The sequence below is a fragment of the Desarmillaria tabescens genome, assembly GCF_030435595.1.
Source record: "Desarmillaria tabescens strain CCBAS 213 chromosome Unknown EV420scaffold_138, whole genome shotgun sequence".
Lineage (NCBI taxonomy): Eukaryota > Fungi > Basidiomycota > Agaricomycetes > Agaricales > Physalacriaceae > Desarmillaria > Desarmillaria tabescens.
In genome coordinates this window covers 67,447-92,666 of record NW_026848437.1, presented here as the reverse complement: position 1 = coordinate 92,666, position 25,220 = coordinate 67,447, and the positions used below count along the sequence as shown (strand labels likewise).

Genomic DNA, 25,220 nt, shown 5'->3' with positions numbered 1-25,220 from the left:
CTTGGCGACCCTACATTTTATTTTTTTGCTCTCGGTTTCTCCTTCCTGGCCTGAGCAAGTTCATTTCGGGTAAGGCTGACACCACAAGAACAGAAGTGGCGCAGTACTTATTCCTCTTCGCGCAACATCTACGGGCCACACGTCGTAGGCGGTGGAATGATATCAACGTGTATTGGATAGCAACCTGATGTGATAGCAAATTAATCCGACGACAATTCATGTATATGTCCAATTTGCAAGAGTCATGAGATGCGACTCGCAGACTCGGAGTAGGAAGGACTCGGTCGCAGCGAAATAATTAATATTATGGAGATGCATATACTCGCCGGTTCTTGGGTAGTTCTTCTTCTCCGTGCGAAAGTCCTCGAAAGGAGAACAAGAGTCCATCAAGAATGAGAAAGTCAATATTTCTGAAACGCGGCCAAATTCCAATCCCTGCTTTGCCTTCAGACTCGTCGGTTCGGACCAATCTCATGGGAAGGAGTGTGGTTGGCGGTAAGGGTACATGTCCATTCCCTGAAGGCGATAGTATCTCTTCTGGTCGCTCAAAACAATCCTCAGATGTTCTCGGAAGTCATTTGATGATGAATACCCATGGACCTACACAAACTGGAGATAAAAACATACTGGTTTCCAATGAGGAGAGAGTGGCGATGAACGAAAGGGAGACCGAGGAGATGGACGGCACCTCCAACGCGGCGGCCGGCAGGGTAAGAGTCTTCGTGTATGGTATTTTTAGCTTGGTCAAGGGGCTGGATTTGGTGGTACAATCAGCCAGCGTAAGGTAGATGAATCTAACGAGTAACGATGGCCTGAACAATGTGATGAACAGCCTTAAAACCCCCCCTGGCCATAAAAAATCCAGATCGGAAGAATGGCATGGGATCCTGCATTTATGGTGAGAATCGGAATGTCAGGTAGATCAGTCATCCATTGAAGACTTTTGCAGGAGCAATTCCTGAAAGATTGCACGACAACGAGAGGGTGGAAGAATTGGAAATTGACATCTGTACCTCACGTGGGCATTTGATTGGTGTTATTTCGTAATTCCGGTCTTGCTTGCTTCCCTCACTGTGCGGAGACGCGCGATCCCCCTTCTTCCTCAGATTGTAACTCCAAGTTGGCAAGAAGGACATCTGATCGAGATAAAAGCAATCCAGTGATGTGAGCTATATTGGTACGCTTCTGGCGACATGATAACTGATTTTATTGTCTAGATTACTTAGCGCTCCCCAGCATTTATTCAAGACCAGCATAAAACACGGAACATCCTTCCCAAGACGATAAACATCAACCGGATCTTGTCACAGAGCTATATATCGACGTTCCTTTGCGTTCCTTGGTCCCTCGCAGGTGTATATCCTCGTGACGAAGAATCATCACGTTGTAGGTGGTATAGGAAGGGTCGAAGGGTCAGGGTCAATAGTGATGAGGTTAATGCGCTGTTTGATTGGGTGGGCTTGATGGATGACGCGATGATGGCGAAGAAAAATGACTACGCCAGGTAAGACTCCCCCTGCTTCCCGGCATGCGTCATTGACAGTGAGAACCCAGATGCACAAATGTTTCCACATGCTCACAGGACTCTACATCGTATGGATGAATGCTTCCAAACTCACCATCCTCTCCAACGACTAACCGTATTCCTGCGATGAAGCCGATCTCGAGCACCACACGTGCCACGCCTACCGATCCGCCCCCCGCTGGCTCTCCTCTCCCTGAGACTACCTTCACCATAACCTCCATATTCCAATGCTACCGTCTTCTAGCTGTTTCTAAGAGAAATCTGGTCTGTCCTCATGGTCTGCGTTATCGGACGCGGATACCAATCCTCAGAGTGGTTCCGGAGAAGCACGTTGTTCACTCAACACGGAACCTAAATATCTTGGATGGATGTCAACGACGGCTAACTTATGTAGGCTATACTCCTGCATCTGGACGACAACGGGAACCCTGGATGAAATCCACTCCATCGACTTTGACCTGCGCCCAGTCAACCTCACAGCCGACGACTTAGCTCCCAGCGACAACCCCTCCAAAATGTTGTCCTACATCTGGAAGGCCTGTGAAAACGGCTACCTCGATGAAGGAGACGATACGCAGGTACCTATCCTCTACCTATTCTAAACTCGCTTATTCAACTGTACCCACAGTATGACCATTGCATGCAAGTCATCCTCACCCCAGACCCCGACCGTGGTCGAACACACCACTATCTTCCCTAGCCCACCACCCAAGTCCTCGTTCTTGTCGAACAATTGGACGGCGTTGGATTATGATGAAGACTGGGCTTGGGGAGATCGCCATTTTTCTGTTGTAGAGGAATGCATGCTCTTTTTCTGTTCAGGGATGTTCAACTTCCGCACCCTTCGGAATCGGGAAAACCTCACCAGCTCCGTTCGCAGCAACTGGTTGTTGTTCTGGGATCACGTATGCTTCATGATGGGTCCATCATCTTCCTTCTCATAGGCATGCCGGATGTTCTTAGTATCAGCTGCCAGAAAGAAAGAAAGGAAGAAGTCTCAGCTCGATGCATTTCCATGGGAACCTATTGATCAACAAAACAGTCCTGCGCCGACCACTGCTCGTTTCGCTTAACATTGCCTATATCCACTACATTCTTGTCATCGTGCGAAGTAAGGACGAATCGTGCACAATGTCGGTCCCACGCACAGGCACGTAATCATACTAGTCCTCTATGACGAACACCATCACATTTTACTCCCCTCCTTCTATGCCAAGTATGTCATTGGTATACGATCCTGGTTCCTGAATGCGAACAGCTCACAAAGCTACACGACCACATCCACGCTTTGGTGTTCTTTCTGCTGACTACCCAGTTATACGGTTTTCCAACTACTCTAGATTCTCCGACTCGCCTGCTGTCGAGGACTGGGACGGCGTCCACAACTAAATGCTACGCGTACCAGGTCGACCCTGATGGTCTGGGATATTGGCGCGGACTAGTCGATTGTGGCGGTATCATTGCATGGGTAAGCACTCTTTGCTCTGATGAACAACGGATAACTTATTTAGGTTTCAGGTAACTCGGGGATTGTATTTCGACAACTTGTGAACTATGCACAAAATCCACTATAACAACTACAGTATCTGGCCTCGCCGTCGACATCCTTGGGAGACCGGCACGCGCGAGGCTTAAGCGACGTGCAGGTAAGCATACTCTAGCTCTTCTAATCACGCTTATTCATATCTGGTGCCCACAGTACGACCGCTACATCCAAGCCATCTTCACCGCACACACCATCCTAGCCCTCTGAATGCGCCTCCATCAACCTCTACGCTGCGCTCTCCCCGACCAGTCGTCTTTGCCCCCGACCTCCACCTCTACGATACCCCACCACTTCGATGGCGTCAGTGCTCCTTCATCCGCACCCAACGGCGCTCTCTCCATCCTCATCTAGTCCGAGAATGACAACACTTGAGCCTCTCGTGCGAGCTCTAAATTATCCCGTCGTGCATTATGAATGAACATGCCTGCCTATACACCTTCCTCCAGCGAGACAGCATCCCGTCGTCCTGCGCTCTAATACACTGATATTGTTCTCGGCAGGTAGAGAACGACAGTATGCATCCATTCACACATTCGTGCCATGGGAGGAGCATGACAGCGGCAAAGCACCAATCGCAGTCCTATTCCCGGGTCAACTCATGGCGGCGTGAAGAACTTGGAAGGGTCTGGGTTTTATATACCCTTCGTGGTGTATTGGCTACGTCGTTTCCACTACCATATATCAGGGGTTCGAATCCCTTCTGAAGGTGTCTTTTATCTCCCGGATTTCTTTTTCTTCCTGCACGGAAAGAAAAGTCGAGCATTACCATGTTGGACGTGATCTCGCTTCCGTTATACTCATCCAGTTGCTGGGCCTTTGGCTTCTTTACGTTATTCAAGGTCTCAAGTACAGTTTTCTGCATGCAGCTCGATACGTACCCCGTCTTTCCGTGGTTCGATTCCGCCAAGGTGCTATTTCAAGGTACAAAAACTCGTAACTTTTTCGTTTTTTTTTGTTCGAAATAAGAAGGGTGAAAAGTGTGATTCTCCGGCGAAAGACGAGCAAGCATTCCCATGCCAGCACCAATAGTGGATCGGCGTGGAAATTGGAGCCGAGAGAAGTAACTACATCGCTCAAGCTTCATTCTGCTCTCAGCACCACCCAAGCCAAGCAACGTTAATTATCACTCACAGAAAAGTTTGATTTTGATGTCATGTCGACAAAAAGGTTCAGTCGACGGTGCAGGTCCCTCTTGATGCGAGTAATAAAATGAAAGCCAATGTTACTATATATCTCTGCTGGGATTCGAACCCAAGGTGTACTTGTATCCACTACGCCACGAAGGCGTCCTGCAGCTAAATCTTACCAGACTTCGACTTGCGTACCAAAAGTCGGACAGGTATTAATTGCGGACAGCAGGAAGAAAAAACACGCATAACATCAAAATTCTTATCCTTCGAGTTGAACGTAATGTAGCAAGTAGACATACCCACCATCGGGATCCAAAAATCAGACACTAATAATATTATACTAATAGACGGCATGTATTGTAATAACCGCACGCCTTCAGCCGTTTCTATTAATAGCACCATCAGCTCTCGAAATCATCCCTGATCCTAAAATAGTTCTGAAAACCACAATTATGATGGGTGTGCCTAATACTGATCGCTGTCGAATCTCTCTTCGCATAAAAATAGAAAGTGTCCGGATTCTTAGTTTCAAAATTGTGTGCATGTACCTTTTGTCTCAATAGTACCCACAATGTGCCGCATATAATGGCCATTTATGTGGTTACATTCTGCACCCATGCTGAACAACATCTAGACCCAGGAACATGTCATTGCCTTCGGAATCCCATCACGTATACTGAGCGACGTGTCAGGGACTCGGAGACATGTTATCTTCAAGCTATACATTCGTGGGCCAGAAAGATCTATGCCAAGCCATAAACTCATCGACCACTGACTGTATCTATCATCGCCATGGCTGCTGGCACTGCTATCGCAGTTATCCACTCGACGCGGGTATTTCTTCATCAATTCAGCTCTGCAGATATGTATGCACAAGCGGTGGAAGAATTATGTGAACCGCTAGATCCATCATCACTATAAATTGATGGCAACACGGTCGATCTGTCAAGGAAGACTTCACTTGATGTTTCATCGTTTAGCGCAGTCCTCAGTGTCGCATCCTTTGATTGACTGATGATACATGCTAGACGATGTCAAAATCTCCAATCGGTCGCTTTAAATAGCCATTCTCATCATGAACGTCTTTCTTTCAGTGCGTTACTTCCCTCTTCCTCGTCTTTGACAGACCCTCCTCATCAATGGCGAGCGACCAGAATAATTCTCAACTATTTGCCAACCCGGAAAATGTCCTGCAGTGCCATGGGCCCTGCAATCCGCCGTTCTATCCTGATAGAATCCATGCATCTTGTACCATGGAAGAGCTTCGACTATACATCGTCAAAAAAGGCATCAAGCCCGGCGTTTACACTTCCTGGTGAGATACTTCGTTCTTCGATGCTGGGTGCCCGTATCTCAAAAGGTTCTCTTTCAGGGAGTCTTGCCAGGAGCAAATCGACACGTATCGCTTCCGGCCTGAATTCTACCGACGCAAGGATTGGAATGCATGCATCGAGACATGGCAGAAGGACTGCTGCCCTGGACCCCACTCCCATCCGCCACCTGTCCCCCTGCTCGACAGCTATGCAAGATGGAATAATTGGGCAGCCAGGAAGCGGGGTGTATATCAACATCGTACTACGTCTTCAGAGCCAGATGTACCTCACGCCCCGGATGCTGCACCTTCCAATACCACTCTTCCGCCGGTTGATATCACACGGCCTTCGACTCCAGATGCCAATCCACAGGCTCCATCCTCCCCCTTTCCGGGTCATGCTGGCTTGAGCACTCCAGGTGCTAGCAGCAGTAGCTCCGTCGCCAGCAGCTCTAAGACCGGGAAAGAGGATTTTTGTGTGGTTGGCTGCATGGCTACATGGTCGTGTGGAACATGGTCGTGTGGTCGTCGGCGTGGTTGACACATCATACGTACAATCAAATGTCCATAGAACATGGCCTCGACACGTTAGCCTAGCGAATACTCCAGATTAGTACAACCGCCACTCCTGAAGAATTTTGGTATCATTAACATCATTTTTGTTGAATTAAATAATTTCTTGAGCGTTTCAATGGTATGAAAAGGTCGCAAAGGTCATTTGTTAAGCAAAAATTGGTGAGATACACGAAGTGGGGTTATTCACTTTATACTTCCCAGTGGATGCGATGGTAACAGGCTTTATAACGCAGTGACCCGAGACCATGTGTCCGTCATTGTGTGCTGAGCGGAATCAAAATCACAGACCTGGAGTCGGACTCGTACTCCCAAGAATGGCAGTGCTCGTCATGGAATAATTCAGCACAAATGTAAAAAAAGGGAAAGGCACTATTATCTGTGCACCCTATGCGACAGGAGAGTGGAGAAGATAAACAATCGAATCAAAACGCGGGAAAGACCGAAACAGACTTAGATTACCGGTGGCTGTGCCCAATGATCTTCTTCGACCCGTTTCTCGTTCGACAATCGATGGAACAAGCAGACCTTGCATACGAATAAACACCGATGAGGATACAACCTGGGAGGACATCCATCCTTCTCCTCTGCACGGTGAGGCGATTTCTAATCCTAAGATCCTGGTTAACTAAGATTACAGACGTGTAAACGGGTCAATCCGCTCACAACAGATAGATAAAGGCGTTCAGGCTCAAAATCCTCTGCGATGAGTATTCCAACTACATCTGTCGCTGGCACCTCTTACATTCCCTCTCTTGTGGATTTCAATTTGAAACAAAAAGACGATTTAGCTTCATGTAGTCGTAAGGGACAAGAAGTATGGGGTTGTCTGAAGGTATTCTGATTAGTAGTTGGTGGAGCATTTACTGGCGTGGTACGTTCTAGTTTACAGGATCGCGTTCAGGACACCAATTCAATGTCACCCTTCCTAGAAAATTGGGAGTAACAACCAGAGGAATCTGAGGGAAAGGACGGAACTCTGTGTGCGTCTGCTGGTCCAACTAGACTAAGTACTTTGCGAAAAATGGGTGCGTGTGCTTAAATTACATGGACGTAAAGAACCTGATATGATTACTTTGCCTGGGACTTTTGTTCGATATATCCCCATCACGTACTTTAAAACTGAGACGCGCCAAGAGATGAACGCGCATGAGTAACTTCGAAGGCGAACGATGCTTACAACAAGGATGACATGCCAGAAGCTTAGTGCTGTATACGATCTGTTCAGCTTCTTATTTTCGCTTCGTATTTCCAACCTTCACGCTCACATTCGAGAAGATCAACCCTTCCAATCTTACCCTCCGATTTCTCATGGAAAGATATTTTAGACCCAGCTCCGAGATATACTTAAAGATTGAATCCGTCTATTAATATTCATCGCAGGGGCTCGCTACGTATTCCATGACTGCTGAATTTTCCAAAATGTACGAATCTATATCCATTGGTGCTCTCTGCGCCTCTTTGCACGTATCCATGAGTTCTAAGCTATTTGGCGTTCACAGTTTCCCAGCCATTCAGGCGCGGTTACCATCCGAGGCCAGGCGATTCTATCATAAATTCTACCCCATTCTATTTCTGCAGAGTCAAGTTCCTCGTCAGTCACTCTGTTTATTATTACTAATACTTGCGTTCCCTGCAGGTTTTTGCCATATGGTAATGTATTCGTATTCTATCGTCAGCACTTTTTCCAGCTTATGTTTGCAGGTTCCTCGATATATACCATCCCACGTTCTACTTCATTGACATTGAAAGGACCGATGGTGAGGCTGGAATATCCCCACAATATCGCGGTAAGGCATACCCCGAAAATCGACTTTATTCCAAAAACGTAGAAACCCTGTGGTTCACCTGATACCTATGTTCAGCTTCCATCTTTCTGATGATATTTACAGGCTCTCTTAACGTTCCCTTTCCTCCCATCTCACAATATACACCCGTTGTATTGAACATATGCTTCTTCGCCCATAAGATATTTATCCGTACATCTGGTCCCGTAGATTTATCGCCCTTTAGTTAGCCGACAAAATCTTAACTCTTGGAGTAAGACCTGCTTTTTTTCATGAGTAATGAATCGATATCCCTCACACGGCACAATGGTAAACTTTTAAGTAGGGCTCGATTCACCCCTGGTGCATTTTACGCTATTTCCTTAATTTTTGGCTTTGGACACTGGTGAATGGCGCCCGCACGGCAGTAGTGAGCCGGTGTGATAAAGTTTCAGCGAGGGAGGCACGTTAGAAGAACATATACTATTTGGCTCCGGACCAGAGCTGACGTTCGACCATATTTACTAGATCGCCTTGAGATACAATTCTGTTGGTAGTCGAGTGAAGCGTGAAAGAAGGGAGCGTATACATTCATTTAATCGAGTTCTCGTACCATAGGAGCTATTGAGATACTTAGTAGTAAGTTCTCTTGCCACGGTTTGAGCTCGCATAAGAAGCTTTTTATGCTGCGAGCCACGGAAGCCACATTGTTTATTTTCTCATCTAAATAAAAGAGGAAGATCTTATCTGCGTGCGCGGTCAAGCATGAATCTGTTGTTTGGAAAGCTGTGAGAAAGGGCTGGTAATCGTTTAGTACGAACATGGGCTGGGCACCTATGATGTCGCTGTTCCTTTTTTCAAAAGAGTGAAGCAAGGGCGAGTCGTGCACAACATCGGTCTCCGCGGTGCGACTATTGCAGTACCGACCATTGGTTCTTTCCTCGGTGGGTGTAGCAGGAAGAAATCGGAATTTCCGGAAATGCCGTAGGCAAGTGGTGGGAATGGCTTAGTCACTGGTTTATTCGGCCCGTAACCGCACAGTTACCTTGGACTGCAACGTCCATGAACGACGCACCATACAACTTACCTGATGATGTCCTGATCTACATTATCGCGTTTCTTCCCGTTCCTGACATCCTCCTCCTCCGACAAGTGAGTATTTCCCGACCCAATGATCCTAGCTGCTAATAATGACAGACATGCAAACGGTTCAACGCGCTCACAAGATTACACATCATCTGGACAAACGCATTCAAACTCGATATCCTCTCCAATGACTACCCCGCTCCCATCGATGACACAGATCTTGAGCAACACACGCTTCACGCGTACCGACTCACGTCTCGATGGCTTGCAGACTCTCCTCTGATTGGACGAGCGAGACGAGTTTCACCGGGTCGCCTGTATCCGAAGTCAAATTCATACCAGGCCGACAGTACAAGTGGTTGCTGACCGTATCGAAAGGAATCTGGTCGGTACTGACAATATGGGATATCGCGCGGGGGCACAAGTCCTCAGAGTGGTCGCCAAGAGGCGCACTGTTCACTGGGGTGAAGCTGAACACGGATACAGAGTCCGAGACTAGTATGGCTGTGGCGTTGGATGGGTGAGTGCTTGTTGTTCTGATGTCCCATCGCTAACTTGTGTAGATCACAGAGGATCGTGCTCCTGCATCTGGACGACGATGGAAGGCTGCACGAAATTCGCTCCTTCGACATCGACTTCAGGCCTGTCACCCTGACTGGTGATATCGTAGCCCTCAGTGACAACTTCTCCAAGACATTGATCTACAACTGGAAGAATAACGAACGGGCCTACCTGGATGAAGGAGGTGACATGCAGGTAACCGTTGCTAGCTGATCTAATTCTTGCTTATTCATCTGTGCTCACAGTACGACCACTGTATCCAAATCGTCTTCACCTCTCCAACCATTCTCGTCATCCGCGCACGCTCCATCAACCTGTACTTTACCATGCCCTTCCTACACGGGCAAACACACTCTCCCATTGCCTCCCACTCCTTCGGCTGGGTCGATGGCGCCAGTGCAACACCAACCTCCATCCTCATCCGTTCCGAGAGCGATAACCCCTGGACATCAGAGCTTAACTCGTTCGAACTCTATTCCCTTTCTTCCTTCCCGCTAACCCTCACCAGCAAAATATCCTCCTGGCACGGTGCTCTTCGATGCACAGACGTCATCCTCGGGAAACGTGGAACCGCAGTATGGATACGCCCCCATGATCGTGCGATGGTCTCCCATTGGGAAGAACACGATGGCTGTGAGACGCTCATGGCGGCCATATTCCCAAGCCCGCTTAACCCCACTGCTCAACCCTGTGTTCGCGAGGTGTGCTCGAACCCGTTGAATAACTGGACGGCGTTGGATTACGACAAAGAACTCGGGAGAATCGCCCTCGGGTCGGGGTTTGGGAAGATTACGATTGTTCAGTTGTAGTCAAAATACGTGTCCTTCATGACGTGCTGGATACGCTAACAAAACTAGGGTTCGGATCCGTTTGGAAGGGTTAAATTTTATTGTAATCTTTTTCTTCCTTGCGCATGAGCCTAAGCTTGATTCTGCGTACCCATTCTTCGTGCAAGTGACCGAAAATTTGAAAGGCAAATAGCCTAGTGAAAATACGATCTCTATCGTGTGTTCTGATTGGCCAGCTGAGCAGTTACTTAAAGGCGGCTTGTTTCCGCTATAAATAAAACTGCAAAACCAGTCTTCACGTAAATCTTCGTGGCGTTGTGGTGTTATCGTGTGTTCTGCGCTGCTTTTCTGGGTTCGAGTCCCGGTCGGAGGATTGTCGGCCAGTAAAATATCTTTGGTATCATTGATACAAAAAAACTAGTACTCTGTATGAAACCTTCAGGTAGGTAAGTTACGGTTTTGTAGCGACACTGAGGGCAGTGTTTTGATACGATATTTTACTTATCCCGTGCTAAAACCACACGACTCGACCCGTCGCAATTGCAATTGCAATTTTTTTCCAAAACCTCCTTTTTATACATTGCGCAACCCTAAATCCAACCACTGTGTCGTGATGATGTGGTATTATCCTGCGTTGCTCACCTGGGTTTGAGTCCCGGTCGAAGGATTCGCGATCAAAAGCAACACCTTTTTGTATCATCTCGCTCGATCTCTTATCGAACCTCCTTATCTCAGACTCGGACAGGATCAGAAAGGGCTTAGGGTACCACAGACAAAGCTATGGCTTTCTAGCAGTCGGTCACGTCCTCTCGCTCGGGTATCAGTCGGGTTCCTGCTTCGGTTTTAGTGGTACTTTCATTACATGACCCATTTCCAACCGGAATTCATATCAAAGAGGATCACGATGGACTTGAAGTTCGCGAACCCGGTAGAAACGAGCCTCTTTATTACCAGAGAGCACATCGCCTTCAGCCAGAGGAACAGAGACTCGTCTGTGACAGAGTCATCATAACAGGCGAGGTACAGTCAATGAACCCTATTATTTACCCCATATTGATATCGTTGCCCAGGGACATTCAACATGGGGAGAATTCAATCTTGTCGGCAGGGTTCGCCCATGTGACAGCTTCATCAGTCTCTCTAAGGACTACGTATGTTGCCAAGGTCTTGTCAAATTCGCTAACATTTACCTATACCTTATCTAGGTTGATGGCAATCGAGGAAAGTGGCTTTATCGGGGGTACCTTATCGGGAATGCTGACGGTAATTTGGCGGGAAGGTGGCGTGGCACTTTGAGCCCTGATGCTGTTCCCGGCTATGAAGGTTGCTTCACGATGTCACGGCGTCGATGAGTCATTTTGTTACGAGCGGTGTGCTATCTACCCTACAAATACAGTGGTACTTTGTCCATATTGGTCATCGTTTTATACGATGGTAGGTGGCAGAAATTTTCTTCGGACCTACAGACCAGCTTCGTTTTTCTCATCGCGATGAAATAAACAGTGGGTGTTTAATCCTTAACAGCGCGATTTTTCTGTGGATGAAGGAAGCTGTCAATGGTGTGTAGCGCTTCGACGTGAGAGGATCAGTGCTGATGTGTGAACAGGGCGCTCTCGTTCCTAATTTGGTAAAAAGACTAAGCACATCGCATGTCATTGTGATGGTAACATTCAATTTTGATGAAGAGCGGCGGAGCCAGTAGAACACCCAGTAGCGAAAGCTGAGCAAACTACCACTGCCAATAGGCTAAGGGACCTATCTTTTTGTCACTCCCGCTCCGTCGAAGCCCCAAATCACCGCTCTCGCCAGTCCGTTTTCAATGTGGCAACTTGATCTCATGCGTGACCAGCGACACTCGGACCTCGCTTATAGGACCTTAGTGAACTTTGACGAAGAGATAGGTTTGATTTCGAGTCAAAATGCAGACATGTAATGTTGTCATTAAGAACTGAATACGGGAGGAACTGAAACGATCGAGTGATCAGGTCTAAAAATAGTGCTGGTTGTGTAGATCGCTCGAGTTGTAGCTCATTACAAAATGAACTTTCACAGCGCTTTGGGGCCCGAGACTACCGACATCATCTTTGAGCAGTGCACGGAAAAGAATTATTATAATTATACATGTCTTTCAACAAGATTAGTATACTAAAAAGGGTCTACAATCTAGTGGCAAATAGTATTCTACACCTTCTACGTAATAGCTTAGTTGACATACGATGTTAGATTAAGCAGCAAGGATCAGGTTTACACCAGCAGCTAAGAGCCAAGGCAAATGATGCGTCATTTACAGTCCATTAAGGGGTAGCAGTGAGGTGTGCGATTCTATAGTGTCGGGAATTTAGATTCAAGATATCTTCAGGGTAGTTGGCTGGCAAAAATGCCTAAGAAATGTAGAGAGTGACGTTCAGTGTGACGAGTCTATCATTTTATTTATAAATGAGAGGTGATCTGTGATGATAAAATTTACTTGCCATTACAGAATCGAGCATTTCCAGGAGGGCTGGTAGTCATTAACCATAAAGAGATACGCGAAGGAAGCAGTGACAGCAAAGAGATCCAGACTTGAAGAGAGACAGAGAACCGAATACAGAAATAGAGTGTCAGAGATGTAAAAAGCCGCCAGAGATCATGAAACAGGAAGAAAGAGGAGATTGCTCTGGAGTGGAACGGTAAGAAGGTATGGGTATCGGCAGCAGGGGATGTCTTACCGAGTGCCAGAATCATTATTTTCTGGTGCAATTTTGACACAGAGATTTTGCACTTTTAAAAAGTGACGGTTGTCCTCCCTTATCGACACAATATGCGGGACAGCGATACAATATGCTCCACATACAGGTGCACTTTGGACACTGATAAACATGGGTAGTGCACATAGAGGAATACCATTCGATGGTACGGAGGTAAAGCATCGTTACTACATAAAAATCTACTTTTTAACGAGGACTGAGATCATTGGACTCACAGTTATAAAGCGCCCCGTTCTACCTAGCTTAACGCCAAAGCAACAAAAAAGGAGAAAATGCAATATTTAGACAGCATTGGAGACAGTGATCCATTGTGGGGGTGAAGGGAAGAATGAGGTCTGAGAACACGATGCTAGTCCGTAAATCACGAAGCTGGAAGAACACATACACCCAACATACACCATGACCTGGAAAGGTAATAAACGGTTGATGTAAAGCTCAAACAAGGACCCACATGGACATTCAAGGGGTGGTCCATCTCAGCCTAGTGCTGTCCATCAAGTAGGATGCTGTATATATTCAGGAACATCGATAGATTTGTTTGCCTGGACATGAGACAGTAACAATATCTTCGAAGTGGTACCGGTGATATAGCGGGAAGGTTAGGCCTACCCGCGGACCGGGCAGCGGACTGCCATGTCACGTCATGCCCCTGGCCATCCCACTGACTCTGAGAATGTGGACCCACAATGAAAGTTCCTCCCCATGCAATAGCACACATTTGTGAGTGTACAGCTCCAGCGTTTATCTTTGCCTGATGTTGTGTAGCCCTTCTGGCAGGGGATGGTGACACTGATAGTGAACATGTCCTTGTTTGAGATGGGCATGTTCTGCGCGCATTCGCTCCAAAATGGCACTGAGTGGGGCAACATAAGTATACCCTGTTGATACATGTCAAAGTTTGTTCTAACAGCTTACTCGACTCGTTTTGTTACATAAATGTAGGTAGGATCAGTGTCTCATCTTTCATTACCGACTGTTTCCCAGGAGATCTGAACAACTTACAGCTAGACAAATCGCCTGCTGGCTTACATCCATTTCTCGGAAGGACCGCCTCCCCATCTCCAATGGATCCATGCTTGCTTTAGTATCAACCATGGCGGCAACATGTCCTGGATCCAGTGTTGTAGGGTCACCACATCCATCGGGCGGTGATTCCAGCAGCGATGATGTGTCTGACTCCTGAGAATCTGGACTTGAAGTCGCAGACTTGGCCAAATGGACGCCGAGTGCATAGTACCTATGTGTGAATTACCTTTATACGTTCAGGATTTCCACTCTTTATTCATGCCAATGACCAGTCCCAACATCTATTTTTCATCGGCTGGGTTCGTCTCTTCATCATTCAAGTATTTTGTACTTGGACTCCACTTGTCGTGTAGCTTTATGCTATCCCGAGTCCCAATTCTCCTGGCGCTACTTGTAGAATAAGACCACACTGCATAATTCTCTCATATCAATATCCGTGTTTCGATGCTTAGATCTAGATCTACAACACTGCCGCTGATTCTAATAATCTGGTTGCTATGAATTTTGGCGGATCAATTTTTGTCGGATCAGGCGCGCGCTTGTTACAGTGTACCCGGTACGTCAGTGGGAGTCTGACTTTCTGCGAGTCCTGGCAGCCGAGCTCGTTCGTAATGTTAGCTGCTTCCGACTCGTCGGAAATAGTGGTTGAGGTCGTAAGACACATCAAACAGGCGATTTCCTAACACCTCGAGGTCGTCGAAGCGGGATGCTGTTTCAGTAGGGTCAACCCTTCAAGATGCGTCAAGTCTGAAAAAGCACTGATACCTTTCACATCTGTCAAAGGAACAGAGTAACAGGGAATGGCTTACCGTTGCAGCATTGGCGAGAATGATGCCATGGTCCTTGTGGCAGTCATGACCCTGCTTTTGGCTGGGACTAATCCGATTTACACAAAGGAGTATCTTTTCTCGAATCCGACGTCACTTAGATATCTTGGTGACCGTACATTTTATTTTTTTGCTCTCGGTTTCTCTTTCCTGGCCTGAGCAAGTTCATTGCAGTAAGGCTGACGCCACAAGAACAGAAGTGGCGCAGTACTTATTCATCTTCACGCAACATCTATGGGCCACACCTCGTAGGTGGTGGAATGATATCAACGTGTATTGGATAGCAACCTGATACGATAGCAAATTAATCTGACAACTCATGTATATGTCCAATTTTGCGAGAGTCATGGGATGCGCCTCGCGGACTCGGAGTAGCAAGGACTCGGTCGCAGCGAAATAATAATTATGTATGGAGATGCATATACTCGTCGGTTCTTGGTTAGTTCTCCTTCTCCGTGTGAAGGTCCTCGAAAGGAGAACAAGAGTCCACCAAGAATGAGAAAGTCAATATGTCTGAAACGCGGCCAAATTCCAATCCCTGCTTTCCCTTCAGGCTCATCGGTTCGGGCCAATCTCATGGGAAACGGTATGTGGCAGAGTCAAGCATGAGTCCACTTTTTGGAAAGTTGCGAGAAAGGGTTACTAACATGATGGCGGGGTGGTGGTCTAAATAGTAAAGAGGATGCCCACGATGTCGCTGTTCCTTCTTGAAAGTGGTGAAGCAGGGGAGCAGCGTCGAAAATTCTCGGCAGGTGTATCCGGACTGCGGGGATGCCGTGGGAACGGCTTAGTCACCGGCTTACTCGGCCCGTGATCCCACAGCTACCTTCGACGTGAACGTCCATGAACAACATCAACTTGCCTGACGATGTGCTGATCTACACTCTTGCTTTTCTCTCCGTCCCAGATATCTTGATTTTCCGCCAGGTGAGACTACCCGGTGCTGGTCAACTCACTTACTGAGACCACACAGGTGTGTAAACGATTCAATGCACTCACAAGATTGCACATCGTCTGGACAAACGCATTCAAACACGATATCCTCTTCAATGACTACCCCGCTCCAATCGATGACACAGATCTTGAGCAACGCACGTGCCACGCCTGCCGTCTCGCATCTCGATGGCTCGCAGACTCTCCTCTGATGCCATCGAGCGAGACAAGTTTCACCGGGTCGCCCATATGGGAAATCAAATTCATACCAGGACGACAGCACAAGTGGTTGTTGACCGTATCGAAAGGGATCTGGTCGGTGCTTACAATCTGGGATATTGCGCACGGGTTCAAGTGTTCCGAGTGGTCACTGAGAGGTGCGCTGTTTACTGGGGTGAAGCTGAACACGGATACAGAGTCTGAGGCGAGTATGGCTGTGGCGTTGGATGGGTGAGTGTTTGTTGTTCTGATGACACATCGCTAACTTGTGTAGATCACAGAGAATCGTGCTCCTGCATCTGGACGACGGTGGAAAGCTGCGTGAAATTCACTGTTTTGACAGCGACCTTCACCCTGTCACCCTCACTGGTGATATCATAGCCCTCAGCGACCACATCTCTACGACACTGATCTACAATTGGAAGACGGATGAGCGAGCCTACCTCGATGAAGGAGGAGACATGCAGGTAATCATTTGCCAACTGATCTAATTCTCGCTAATTCATCTCGAATAACAGTACGATCACTGCATCCAAATCATCTTCACCGCACAAACCATTCTCATCATATGCGCATGCTCCATCAACCTGTACACTACCCCGCCCTTTCTCCATGGACAAACACACTCTCCCACTGCCTCCCACTCATTCGGCTGGATTGACAGCGCCAGTGCAACCCCCACCTCGATCCTCATCCGCTCCGAGAGCGACAACCCCTGGATACCAGATGTTGACTCGTTCGAACTCTATTCCCTCTCTTCCTTCCCCCCAATACTCACCAGCAAGATATCATCTCGACGCGGTGTGCTTCGATGCACAGGCGTCATACTCGGGAAATGTGGGACTGCTGTATGGATATGCCCCTATCGTGAGATGACCTTCCCGGATGAAGAACACCACGAGACGCTCATGGCTGCTGTATTCCCCGGCCCGCTCAACCCCACTGCTCAACCCCGTGTTCGCGAGGTATTCTCGAATCCGCTGAATAACTGGACCACATTGGATTATGATGAAGAACTCGGGAGGATCGCCCTTGGGTCGGGGTTGGGGAAGATTACGGTTGTCCAGTTATAGTCATAATACATGTCCTTCATGACGTACTGGGTCCGTTATGTGTGAAAGTAGGGTTCGAATCCCTCTGGAAGGGTTATATCTTTGAGGGAATGTTTTCTTCCTTGCACGAGTCTGAGCTCGATTCCATGTAACCCATGCTTCGCCGAGGTGACTACTAGGCTCACTCCCTCTCTACTTTTCCTTCAGCTTCATTCCGCAATGAGCATCGCCATAAATGAAACTGCAAATCACCATCCACTTAATCCTTCGTGACGTTGTGGTCTTATCATACTCGTTATCGTTATCTGGGTTCGAGTCCCAGTCGGATGATTGTCGATTTGATTGTGTTCTTTTTGTGAGATCCCCACCCAAGCTCGCAGTGCGCACCGCAGAAGACACAATCGTTCTTTGTGACCTTGTGATATTATCATGCGTTGTCTGTCATTTCAATCCCAACACATGCGGAAACTACGGTTTTGCGCAACTTTTGCGGAAAAAGGGCCACCCGTGGTTCAATCCTGCGAGTCAGCTCACCAGTACTCTGGGAGAAAGTGTTGATTATTTTGTTCTCCAACTTCTTTGTGGATAGGTTTCGCTTATTCAGGACCTAGGTTTTTGTGTTGAAATGTCCGATCGTGGGATGGTAGTAGGTACGCCGTGAAGTATACACGGCAAATATTTTGTGATCAAAATGACGTTTCGTGTATGCAAGAAGAATCTTCGTTCAATGTGTGCTTGATCTTTCAGTCGACGGGACAAGAATATAGGCTCATTTCTTTGAATATAAATCTCACACAAGCAACTGATCTATAGCTTTACACCAGCGTCGCGGGCTTGTCCTTTGAGTCCCAACTAATAAATTCGACAGTACTTGATCAAAAACGCAAGGTGAACGATCACAGGAAAGCATACCTTGAGCGCAGGAAAACGCAACGATCCGGTGATTGTTGTCCTGAGGAAGGATATTGGGAGGGATTCAGTCTGGAACTTTCGACTGTAAGAATTACGCATTCGAGATTGACGACTCCTCGACAGTCTTGTGTCCCCGTTGTCCCTGTTATTGGTCATCAAAAGGATAATGAACGGGGAAAGCCGCTTCATCAGGATACTGTTTTCGTAACGGGAGAGTTGCATTGTACTATGCTAGTGACTGCTGTATTGAATGCATCTTGTTCCAAAAAAAAGGTGCTTGCTAACGAACTGGAAGGTCTTCTTCACCTTAACATTGATGATTTCTACTGTGATACTATGTTAGCTGGAAGCCATAGTAGGGGGGAAAGGTTCGGCGTACTTTGGTGAATAGCTCCTGCAGCAAATATGGTGCGACAAGACCTCTGGGTAATTGTTTTCCGGGGTGTGAACAAGACGACCATTGCCCAGGAGTCACCCCGCCAACGAGATTTCTTCACGAGAATGGATGACAACCGATGGACGTCACTGGAGCATGCAACTAGGCAGGCCGATAAATGTACTGAGAAAAACATAACACCCAACCAAGAAAAGAATCAATCTTGAGAGGCCTGAAGTTGGTTTCTAGCGCACGGACGGTCTGCGAGAGTGGACACGCCCCCAATGGAGATACAAGTTGCGCGCCAATACATTTAAATGAAACAAGATTGCGCATTTTACATCCGCGGACGAAGCGGACATCGCCCCCGACTGCAGCTGCCAAAGAAGTTTGAAGATCATTCGCAACAGTACAATCTCGAACCACATCGCGGAGAGTAGCAGAATTAAACCGACCCATTTGTCATGCAAGGATATGTGAGAGCGGGGTCATCTAAATCGTAGGCATATGTAATAGCCTAAAATCTTCTCAGTCACCGAAAGTATTACAGGCGAGTATGAAAAGATGACAGCTATACAAATGTCTTTTTTCAGCAAGAATACAAAATGGTTTCCACTGTTTAGAGCGAATAGAATACGGAAGAGAGAACCCAGATCCAAATCGCGGAAACATCCATGTTAAAAGGACCCTGTTAAACGAATGTCCTTGATGGAGGCTCCAACATACACTGTAAAAGTACCCGAGGGTTTCACCCATGATTGACTCAGAACGTCCCATATACTAAATGATATAGTTAACAATGAAACATCTCGGTATAATGACACCTCACCTCATTTCCTTCAGGGAGATGGTCATGCTAACGGTACTTGTCTCTCCAACCGCTAGAACAACTTCATCGAAGCCCCTTAGCACCTTCTGGGGTTCTCCTGCACCATCGGGAAAACCGAGGTACATCTGGGGAATCTCGGTCCCGTTAAAAGCCCCGATGTTGGCAATATTGAATGATATCACTTTGGAACTTCCAGAGGAAGTAATGGAAAGAGACGAGTATGAAAAGGTCGTGAACGACAAACCAAAACCAAATTCGAATTGAGGCGTAATTCCCTGTTGATCCATGTAGCGGTAATCGAGGAGGAGCTTCTCGGTGTAGGTAATCTAAAGAAGACAATCATCAGTTGCGCAAAAATGAAAAGTCCAAGGGACATGGATATATGGTGGGAGAGCCGAGAATGTCGTATACAATTTTGGTGCCATACGCGTCTTCGTCCTATCAAAATACACGAATCAGTACCTTGGAAAAAGAAGAATCTGTTATTGTTCACATATGCAATGGAGAAGGGGAGCCATCCGCTAGGATTGATGGCTCCCCAAATAATATCAACAATACTGGGTCCGGTCTGTTCACCGGGAGCACCAGCATATATCACTGCCGATACGTTAACATGCGTACTCCAGTCCATATAGACCGGTCCAACTGAATGCACAACCACAATGGTGTTGTTACAAACGGCGGCAACAGCTTTAACCTTAGGATCAAGAGCACAATTAGAACAAGACCAAGATTACCGTCTCTGAACTTACGAGACTGCTACCTTTGTACCAGAGGTCCAAATCATTCCTATCATCCATATTGCCCGCCACAGTTTCATAACCCTGGAGTTCGCCACTCATTCTATGTCAGTCAACCGGAGATGAACGACAATACCACCATACGAGAAAATGGAACTGACGCATTTACAAATACAATGGCTAGATCCTTCCCTTTCGCGGCGGCAGGACCAGCGGATAAATCATTGGACAAAGACGAATTTATCGTTGCCGAACTGCCAACGAAATCGGTAATGGCATCGATTGGCGGGACAATGTATTGCAACGAGTTGGTACCAGAGCCCCAGCTTTCAACGCGTTTTAGATGAGAAACCATTTCTATGTATAGGCACATACCCAACGCTCATCGTCCCATTGTTACACTCCCCCGTGTCATTACAGTTCAGATTTGGCATCTTGGCATCCCGGCCAACTATAGCGATTGTCTTGATCCTTTCTTGTGCCACGGGGAGGCCTCTTACGGTCACCCCCGAAACGGATCCTTTACACAGAATCAACACATCAACACACGGTAGCACGCGACACAGCCTAAACATACCAGTCATAGTAGTTCGGTTGTTTTTGAGCAAGACGGCAGAAGCAGCCCCGATTTCTCGTGTCAGAGCAGTGTGAGCTTCTGACCGAACTGAGATGCCCAGGTTCAAGCTGCCAGACCCGTCAGGTTCTTGAGCGTTGAAATTGATGTCTGGGTAGTCCTGGGCTTAGGAGATCTGAGTCTAAGACAGGAACAAGCGATTTCGACAACTCACGGAATCCTGGCCGAGGTGAAGGAAGGGGGCGAGTACTCGGACGACCATTTCACTGAGTCTCTAACAGCGAAAAATTTAGTTAATACAGACTTATTGGATTTGAGAGACAAAAACTCACAGTGACGGAAACACTTCCACTGTTCACAGCACTTTTCAGGCCTCCATTGCCGTACACGCCGCCACCTAATGTGCAAGTAAACTATGAGTTGAGAAGGTATCCCTGGTTAACAGTGCGAGCATATTAATAATTACCTATCTTGAGGTAGTCTCCTGGTTGTTCCATGTCTAACCCGGCGTTCGCATTATCGCTGGCGGAATCATGCGTAGCACCCCAATCCGATACAACGTAACCTGTGATGCTACGCTTGAGGCCAGAGGAAACGCTCCGGACGGTTCTGGGTACTTACCTTGGAATCCACCTTGTCTTAACAACCCATTTGAGCCAATAAGCGCCTCATTATGACAAGACGATGTTTGGTTCAACCGATTATACGCACACATGACAGAAGCGACATCGGCCTGGAAAATGTTTCCTGTTCATGAGCATGTGGAAATAATAGACCGAGGCACATACGTCGATACTCCTCATGAAAGGCCACCAATATATTTCATGGAGCGTCCTGTCATCCACATCTGCGCTTAGACCGTACCTAAACTTTGTGTTCATAGGAAGTCATAGCAAAAAAAAAAGAATGACATGCCTGAGAAAAAAAATGTCATGGGAAAACTGACGCGAAAATTCTATCACTCATACCTCGAATGCTCCTGATTATTGGCTATGAAATGCTTGGCGCAGGCCTGAACACCCATGCTCTGGATGCCGACTATCGTTTCGTATGCAAATTCCCCACTCAGGTAAGGGTCAGGGCCGGCGCTAGAAATCGGGACAACATTTTATCAGGACACGCAGCATTCGCAATGTAACAGCAGGGTATATCACCGCTCCCATCCTCGTCCGGCTTTGGGATTTCTCATCTAAATTCTCGCAAGTCATAAGTGCTTAGAACACGACGACAAGATGTTTGTTCTCACAATATCCATAGCCAGACCAAGAAAGACGCTGAGGCTCATAAATAAGGGTCGGCAAAAATGTGGGAACCTTATTCCTACTGAACGCTCTTGCCTCTGAATTCTTCGGCGAGTGCCACGCCTCTTGCTTGCATCAGACGACGGCTAAACGTACTTGCGGCATTGATACCCGTTGGGAATCCGGTGACCTCCTTGATGAGCCGCAGACCAGCAGGACCATCATTAAAACATATAGGTGGGATAGTAAGGGTCATCGATGATAGCGTTATGGAACGGCTGGGGGGTGTAATATTTCCTACACACCGACCTACAAATTCAATATCAAAAGAGGAACCTCCAAAGAATGACGAAAACTGAATTAAAACGTACTGCCGAATTGCCCTACTCCAATAACCAACCCTAGCTTTTCGTCCAGTGTCAACTGTTGGACAGTCTCATTCGCAAGAGAATAGGCTTCTGCCCAAGACCCTGGACGTTCGGTTATGAGAAAAATATAGAATGTGGAGATGAGGATGCAATAAATACGTTGTGTGAACGCCTGGACGCTGCCAACGATTAACCAGCATACTAGGCACAACACATGCAGAGCTGGCGAAAAACGTAGCCACACCATCGATATCGTTGGAAGGGAGGACAATACACGATTCGGAGAAGATAGCCTTGACTACAATATATGAGGTTCATTTTATTGCCACTTGGCTCGTCGATGGACCCTATGGCCCGTCCGTGCATGTGGGCCGGTGCCAGCCATCAGAACAAAGAACAAGAATTTGGGGTAGACTATAGCACCGGAGCCTTATGTCTGGAGGAGCAGACGCTGAGAGGAACTTGAGCGGATTTGCGACCCTGCCAATATTCCATATGAGTGAGCTGCCAAGAACATGACGGTATGGATATTAGAACTTACCCCCCGGCCCTGCTTGTGTTTCTCCATTTTCTATTGCTGTTCATTACCTATCTTATCGATAAAATGGGTTTAAAGCTTTATGCAAGTCGAATTGCGGCAAGGGCAGAATGGAGATTGGTACCGGGATGTCAGATCAAGTCACCCAGGGGACCGGGATCCTCTTCATAGTGCCGTTCGAGGGACCGAGATCCTCGCGGTGATCTTAGCCCGACACTTGCTCGAAGACCGGGTTCCTGTTAAGACAGTGCAGCGTAGAGAGGAGCCACATCGCTCTCTCACTCACCCTCTCAGGCTGTCCTACCAGACTCAGTGTCGTAAAATCGATGTTTTTAGGGCCCCCGGGAGACGTTTCCGGGGGGCTGCTTTTGGCTACCATCAGAGTCCTAAATGAGCGACACAATTAGATAAACTAGTGACACTCAACAGTAATGGAACAACTTCCGACACCTCTCGGTATTTGGGTTGCTCGGACGTTTTCATAGATGTCCTGTATGGCGTTCTAAGAAGCTCTTGCCGCCGGCAGTAATTGTAATCACGTGATGCTATGAGGGCAGGTCCGGTCACCCTTCGGAATCTTCAATCTGAGCCGATCAGCTTCGTGCCTGCGACTAACTCACTAGTAGTAGCCATTGCCTGTTGGTCGGACCTCACGATATTTGATTGCTACAGTGATTTGGGTGGGCACTTTCATTTTGTTAAAGATCTGTTCTAACCTCCGGTTTCATTGATCAGCCTAGTGATACAGACCTTGCCCTGCTGATGGTGACCTACGTCAATCAATCAACCTTGATGTGCTTTGTGCGAGTAATCAGTGTCAACACTCGGTCTTCTCTCTGTTTCCAGTCCTACTGCCTCAGCATGGCATTCCCAAATTTGTTCGGGCACTACTAGTTAGGAAGTTGCTCTCGCAAATTCTTACTACTGCGAAATCACATTCAAGCTCAAGGATCAAGAATGCCTCCAAGGGACAATGATGAAAATGAAAATCATTGACCTCGTCCTCTGTAACCAGGGTCAGATATGATTGTCGCATTGTTTTACATATAGCCCCTGGCTGATGATCTCTGAGTTATATAATGCCTCGATTTCCATTTTCTTGCCGACTCATTCATCTCCCGCCCATCATTTCTATTATCTTACGAGACAGACGAATCTAGTCTCTAGAAATGAGGACTCTTGTTCTTGTATAGATGTTGGTCGCTCCATTTATGACATCAGGTGCAGCACAAGATCTAACACCATCGACGTCCTGGAAGGTGAGTGACGCTTCTCTGGTTGACAACAGTAAATGCTAACATAAGAACTAGAATCCTAACATCACATTGTCGAAGGATGACCGCATTACCATCACGAGTGCTGCTCTCGAAAAAGCAGTTAGCATGCTCCAGTCCAATGGGCAATTCAGTGGCACGTTTCATCTACATTCGATGTCGCGCTTCCAATTTTAAAACCATCATCAGATTCCGCATATGGAACCCCTGGCAGGCTTTACGCACAAATGGCCAAATTTGATAGACTGACAAACCAAACAAAATACAAGGAAACATTGAAACAGTGTTTCGCACTTGCCGAGTCCGTCAATTCTGACTTTTTGAATATGTTGTTAGTATGATTTTGCCGTATTTTCCATATCGCTGCTAACTGGGATTCAGCGTTAGTTCTGTTTTACTTCGAGCACTTTCCGAATGACTGACAGATATTATTCTTGACGATAGCTGAACTATGGCCTGTGAGATAATTCACATGCTGACATCATTATCTTGTTTATTTTCTCCAGGAATTATGGATATGCTGCAGCTCGGGCTTACACCGCCTATCAAGACCCAGATTTCCTCTAGCTAGCTGTAACTTCATGGATTTCTGCGAGGAAATATACCATATCTGATGAGCAAGCTGCCTCGGATACCATGGAATCGAAGCAATTCAACCTCTCATCATCATGCCAGGGCGCTGAGTGTCACAAACGCCTACAGCTGATTGATGTACTGATCGCTGCCCATAGTAACTTTAGTGGGTGGTACCTATTGGGTGAGTCATGATTTACATCAACGTTTCATTAATTAATCAAGGAACTAGAGCCTTGATTCCAACCAGCCAAAGCTCGCCAGTCTGGCATCCGGGTTCGTTTTCTTTTCTGTTATCTTTGCTTTGTAATTGACTCTGCAAAACCAGTTTCTTCCTTGTGTAAGCTTCGCAATATCCTGAGACCACGGTTGACTGACTACGATGAAGCGTTTCTGCTCTATTGGCAGAAGCAACATCCAATCAGACATATCTCAATGCAGCCATCGAGTCAGCAAATTTCATACAGGCACATCTACTCAATCTGTCTAATATCGTACTGGATTCTATTTTGTCGCAGTCAAATGAATCTTGCTCCGTAGATTCGATGGTGTACTCGTACAATTCCGGGATCTTCATTGAAGGATTGGTCGTCCTATCAGATCTCACCGTGACGCGTCAACTGAAGCTTTGTATGTCTTAACAGATTCTGACTGTTGACATACTGAATCATGACTTTTGCTAGATTGTGCAGTACTATCATTGC

General features: G+C 47.0%; 6 protein-coding genes across 6 annotated transcripts; 5 read left to right on the top strand and 1 right to left on the bottom strand.

The window, feature by feature from the left end:
• Positions 1 to 1,893: 1,893 nt before the first annotated feature.
• On the top strand, positions 1,894 to 3,278 carry EV420DRAFT_1652887 (uncharacterized protein; the record flags this gene model as incomplete). The annotated part of the gene is made up of 6 exons (XM_060478693.1): positions 1,894 to 2,103; positions 2,173 to 2,430; positions 2,784 to 2,993; positions 3,037 to 3,057; positions 3,109 to 3,171; positions 3,225 to 3,278. 6 exons carry the CDS (start codon positions 1,894 to 1,896, stop codon positions 3,276 to 3,278), a joined length of 816 nt encoding a protein of 271 aa, XP_060322120.1.
• A 2,006-nt stretch (positions 3,279 to 5,284) lies between these two features.
• On the top strand, positions 5,285 to 6,098 carry EV420DRAFT_1753928 (uncharacterized protein). The gene is made up of 2 exons (XM_060480470.1): positions 5,285 to 5,516; positions 5,574 to 6,098. The coding sequence occupies exons 1-2, from the start codon at positions 5,341 to 5,343 to the stop codon at positions 6,052 to 6,054; spliced, it is 657 nt and encodes a 218-aa protein (XP_060322119.1). The 5' UTR covers positions 5,285 to 5,340; the 3' UTR covers positions 6,055 to 6,098.
• Positions 6,099 to 8,914: 2,816 nt separating this feature from the next.
• EV420DRAFT_1487812 (uncharacterized protein) lies at positions 8,915 to 10,308 on the top strand (the record flags this gene model as incomplete). Its single annotated transcript, XM_060470568.1, has 5 exons — positions 8,915 to 9,004; positions 9,050 to 9,180; positions 9,210 to 9,458; positions 9,502 to 9,694; positions 9,745 to 10,308. The coding sequence occupies 5 exons, from the start codon at positions 8,915 to 8,917 to the stop codon at positions 10,306 to 10,308; spliced, it is 1,227 nt and encodes a 408-aa protein (XP_060322118.1).
• Positions 10,309 to 15,730: 5,422 nt separating this feature from the next.
• Positions 15,731 to 17,152, top strand: EV420DRAFT_1674068 (uncharacterized protein; the record flags this gene model as incomplete). Its single annotated transcript, XM_060479131.1, has 4 exons — positions 15,731 to 15,814; positions 15,861 to 16,270; positions 16,314 to 16,506; positions 16,558 to 17,152. 4 exons carry the CDS (start codon positions 15,731 to 15,733, stop codon positions 17,110 to 17,112), a joined length of 1,242 nt encoding a protein of 413 aa, XP_060322117.1. The 3' UTR covers positions 17,113 to 17,152.
• Positions 17,153 to 19,056: 1,904 nt separating this feature from the next.
• EV420DRAFT_1623561 (glycoside hydrolase family 3 protein) lies at positions 19,057 to 22,699 on the bottom strand (the record flags this gene model as incomplete). Its single annotated transcript, XM_060475950.1, has 19 exons — positions 19,057 to 19,159; positions 19,209 to 19,534; positions 19,620 to 19,646; positions 19,702 to 19,905; positions 19,961 to 20,051; positions 20,110 to 20,274; positions 20,324 to 20,441; positions 20,526 to 20,682; positions 20,737 to 20,796; positions 20,855 to 20,919; positions 20,989 to 21,087; positions 21,144 to 21,255; positions 21,311 to 21,386; positions 21,491 to 21,610; positions 21,677 to 21,711; positions 21,769 to 21,796; positions 21,847 to 22,072; positions 22,135 to 22,186; positions 22,673 to 22,699. The coding sequence occupies 19 exons, from the start codon at positions 22,697 to 22,699 to the stop codon at positions 19,057 to 19,059; spliced, it is 2,091 nt and encodes a 696-aa protein (XP_060322116.1).
• Positions 22,700 to 24,905: 2,206 nt separating this feature from the next.
• On the top strand, positions 24,906 to 25,157 carry EV420DRAFT_1281487 (uncharacterized protein; the record flags this gene model as incomplete). Its single annotated transcript, XM_060468261.1, has 1 exon — positions 24,906 to 25,157. A coding segment is annotated over one exon (252 nt), but the record flags the coding sequence as incomplete, so codon positions are not given.
• Positions 25,158 to 25,220: the final 63 nt, after the last annotated feature.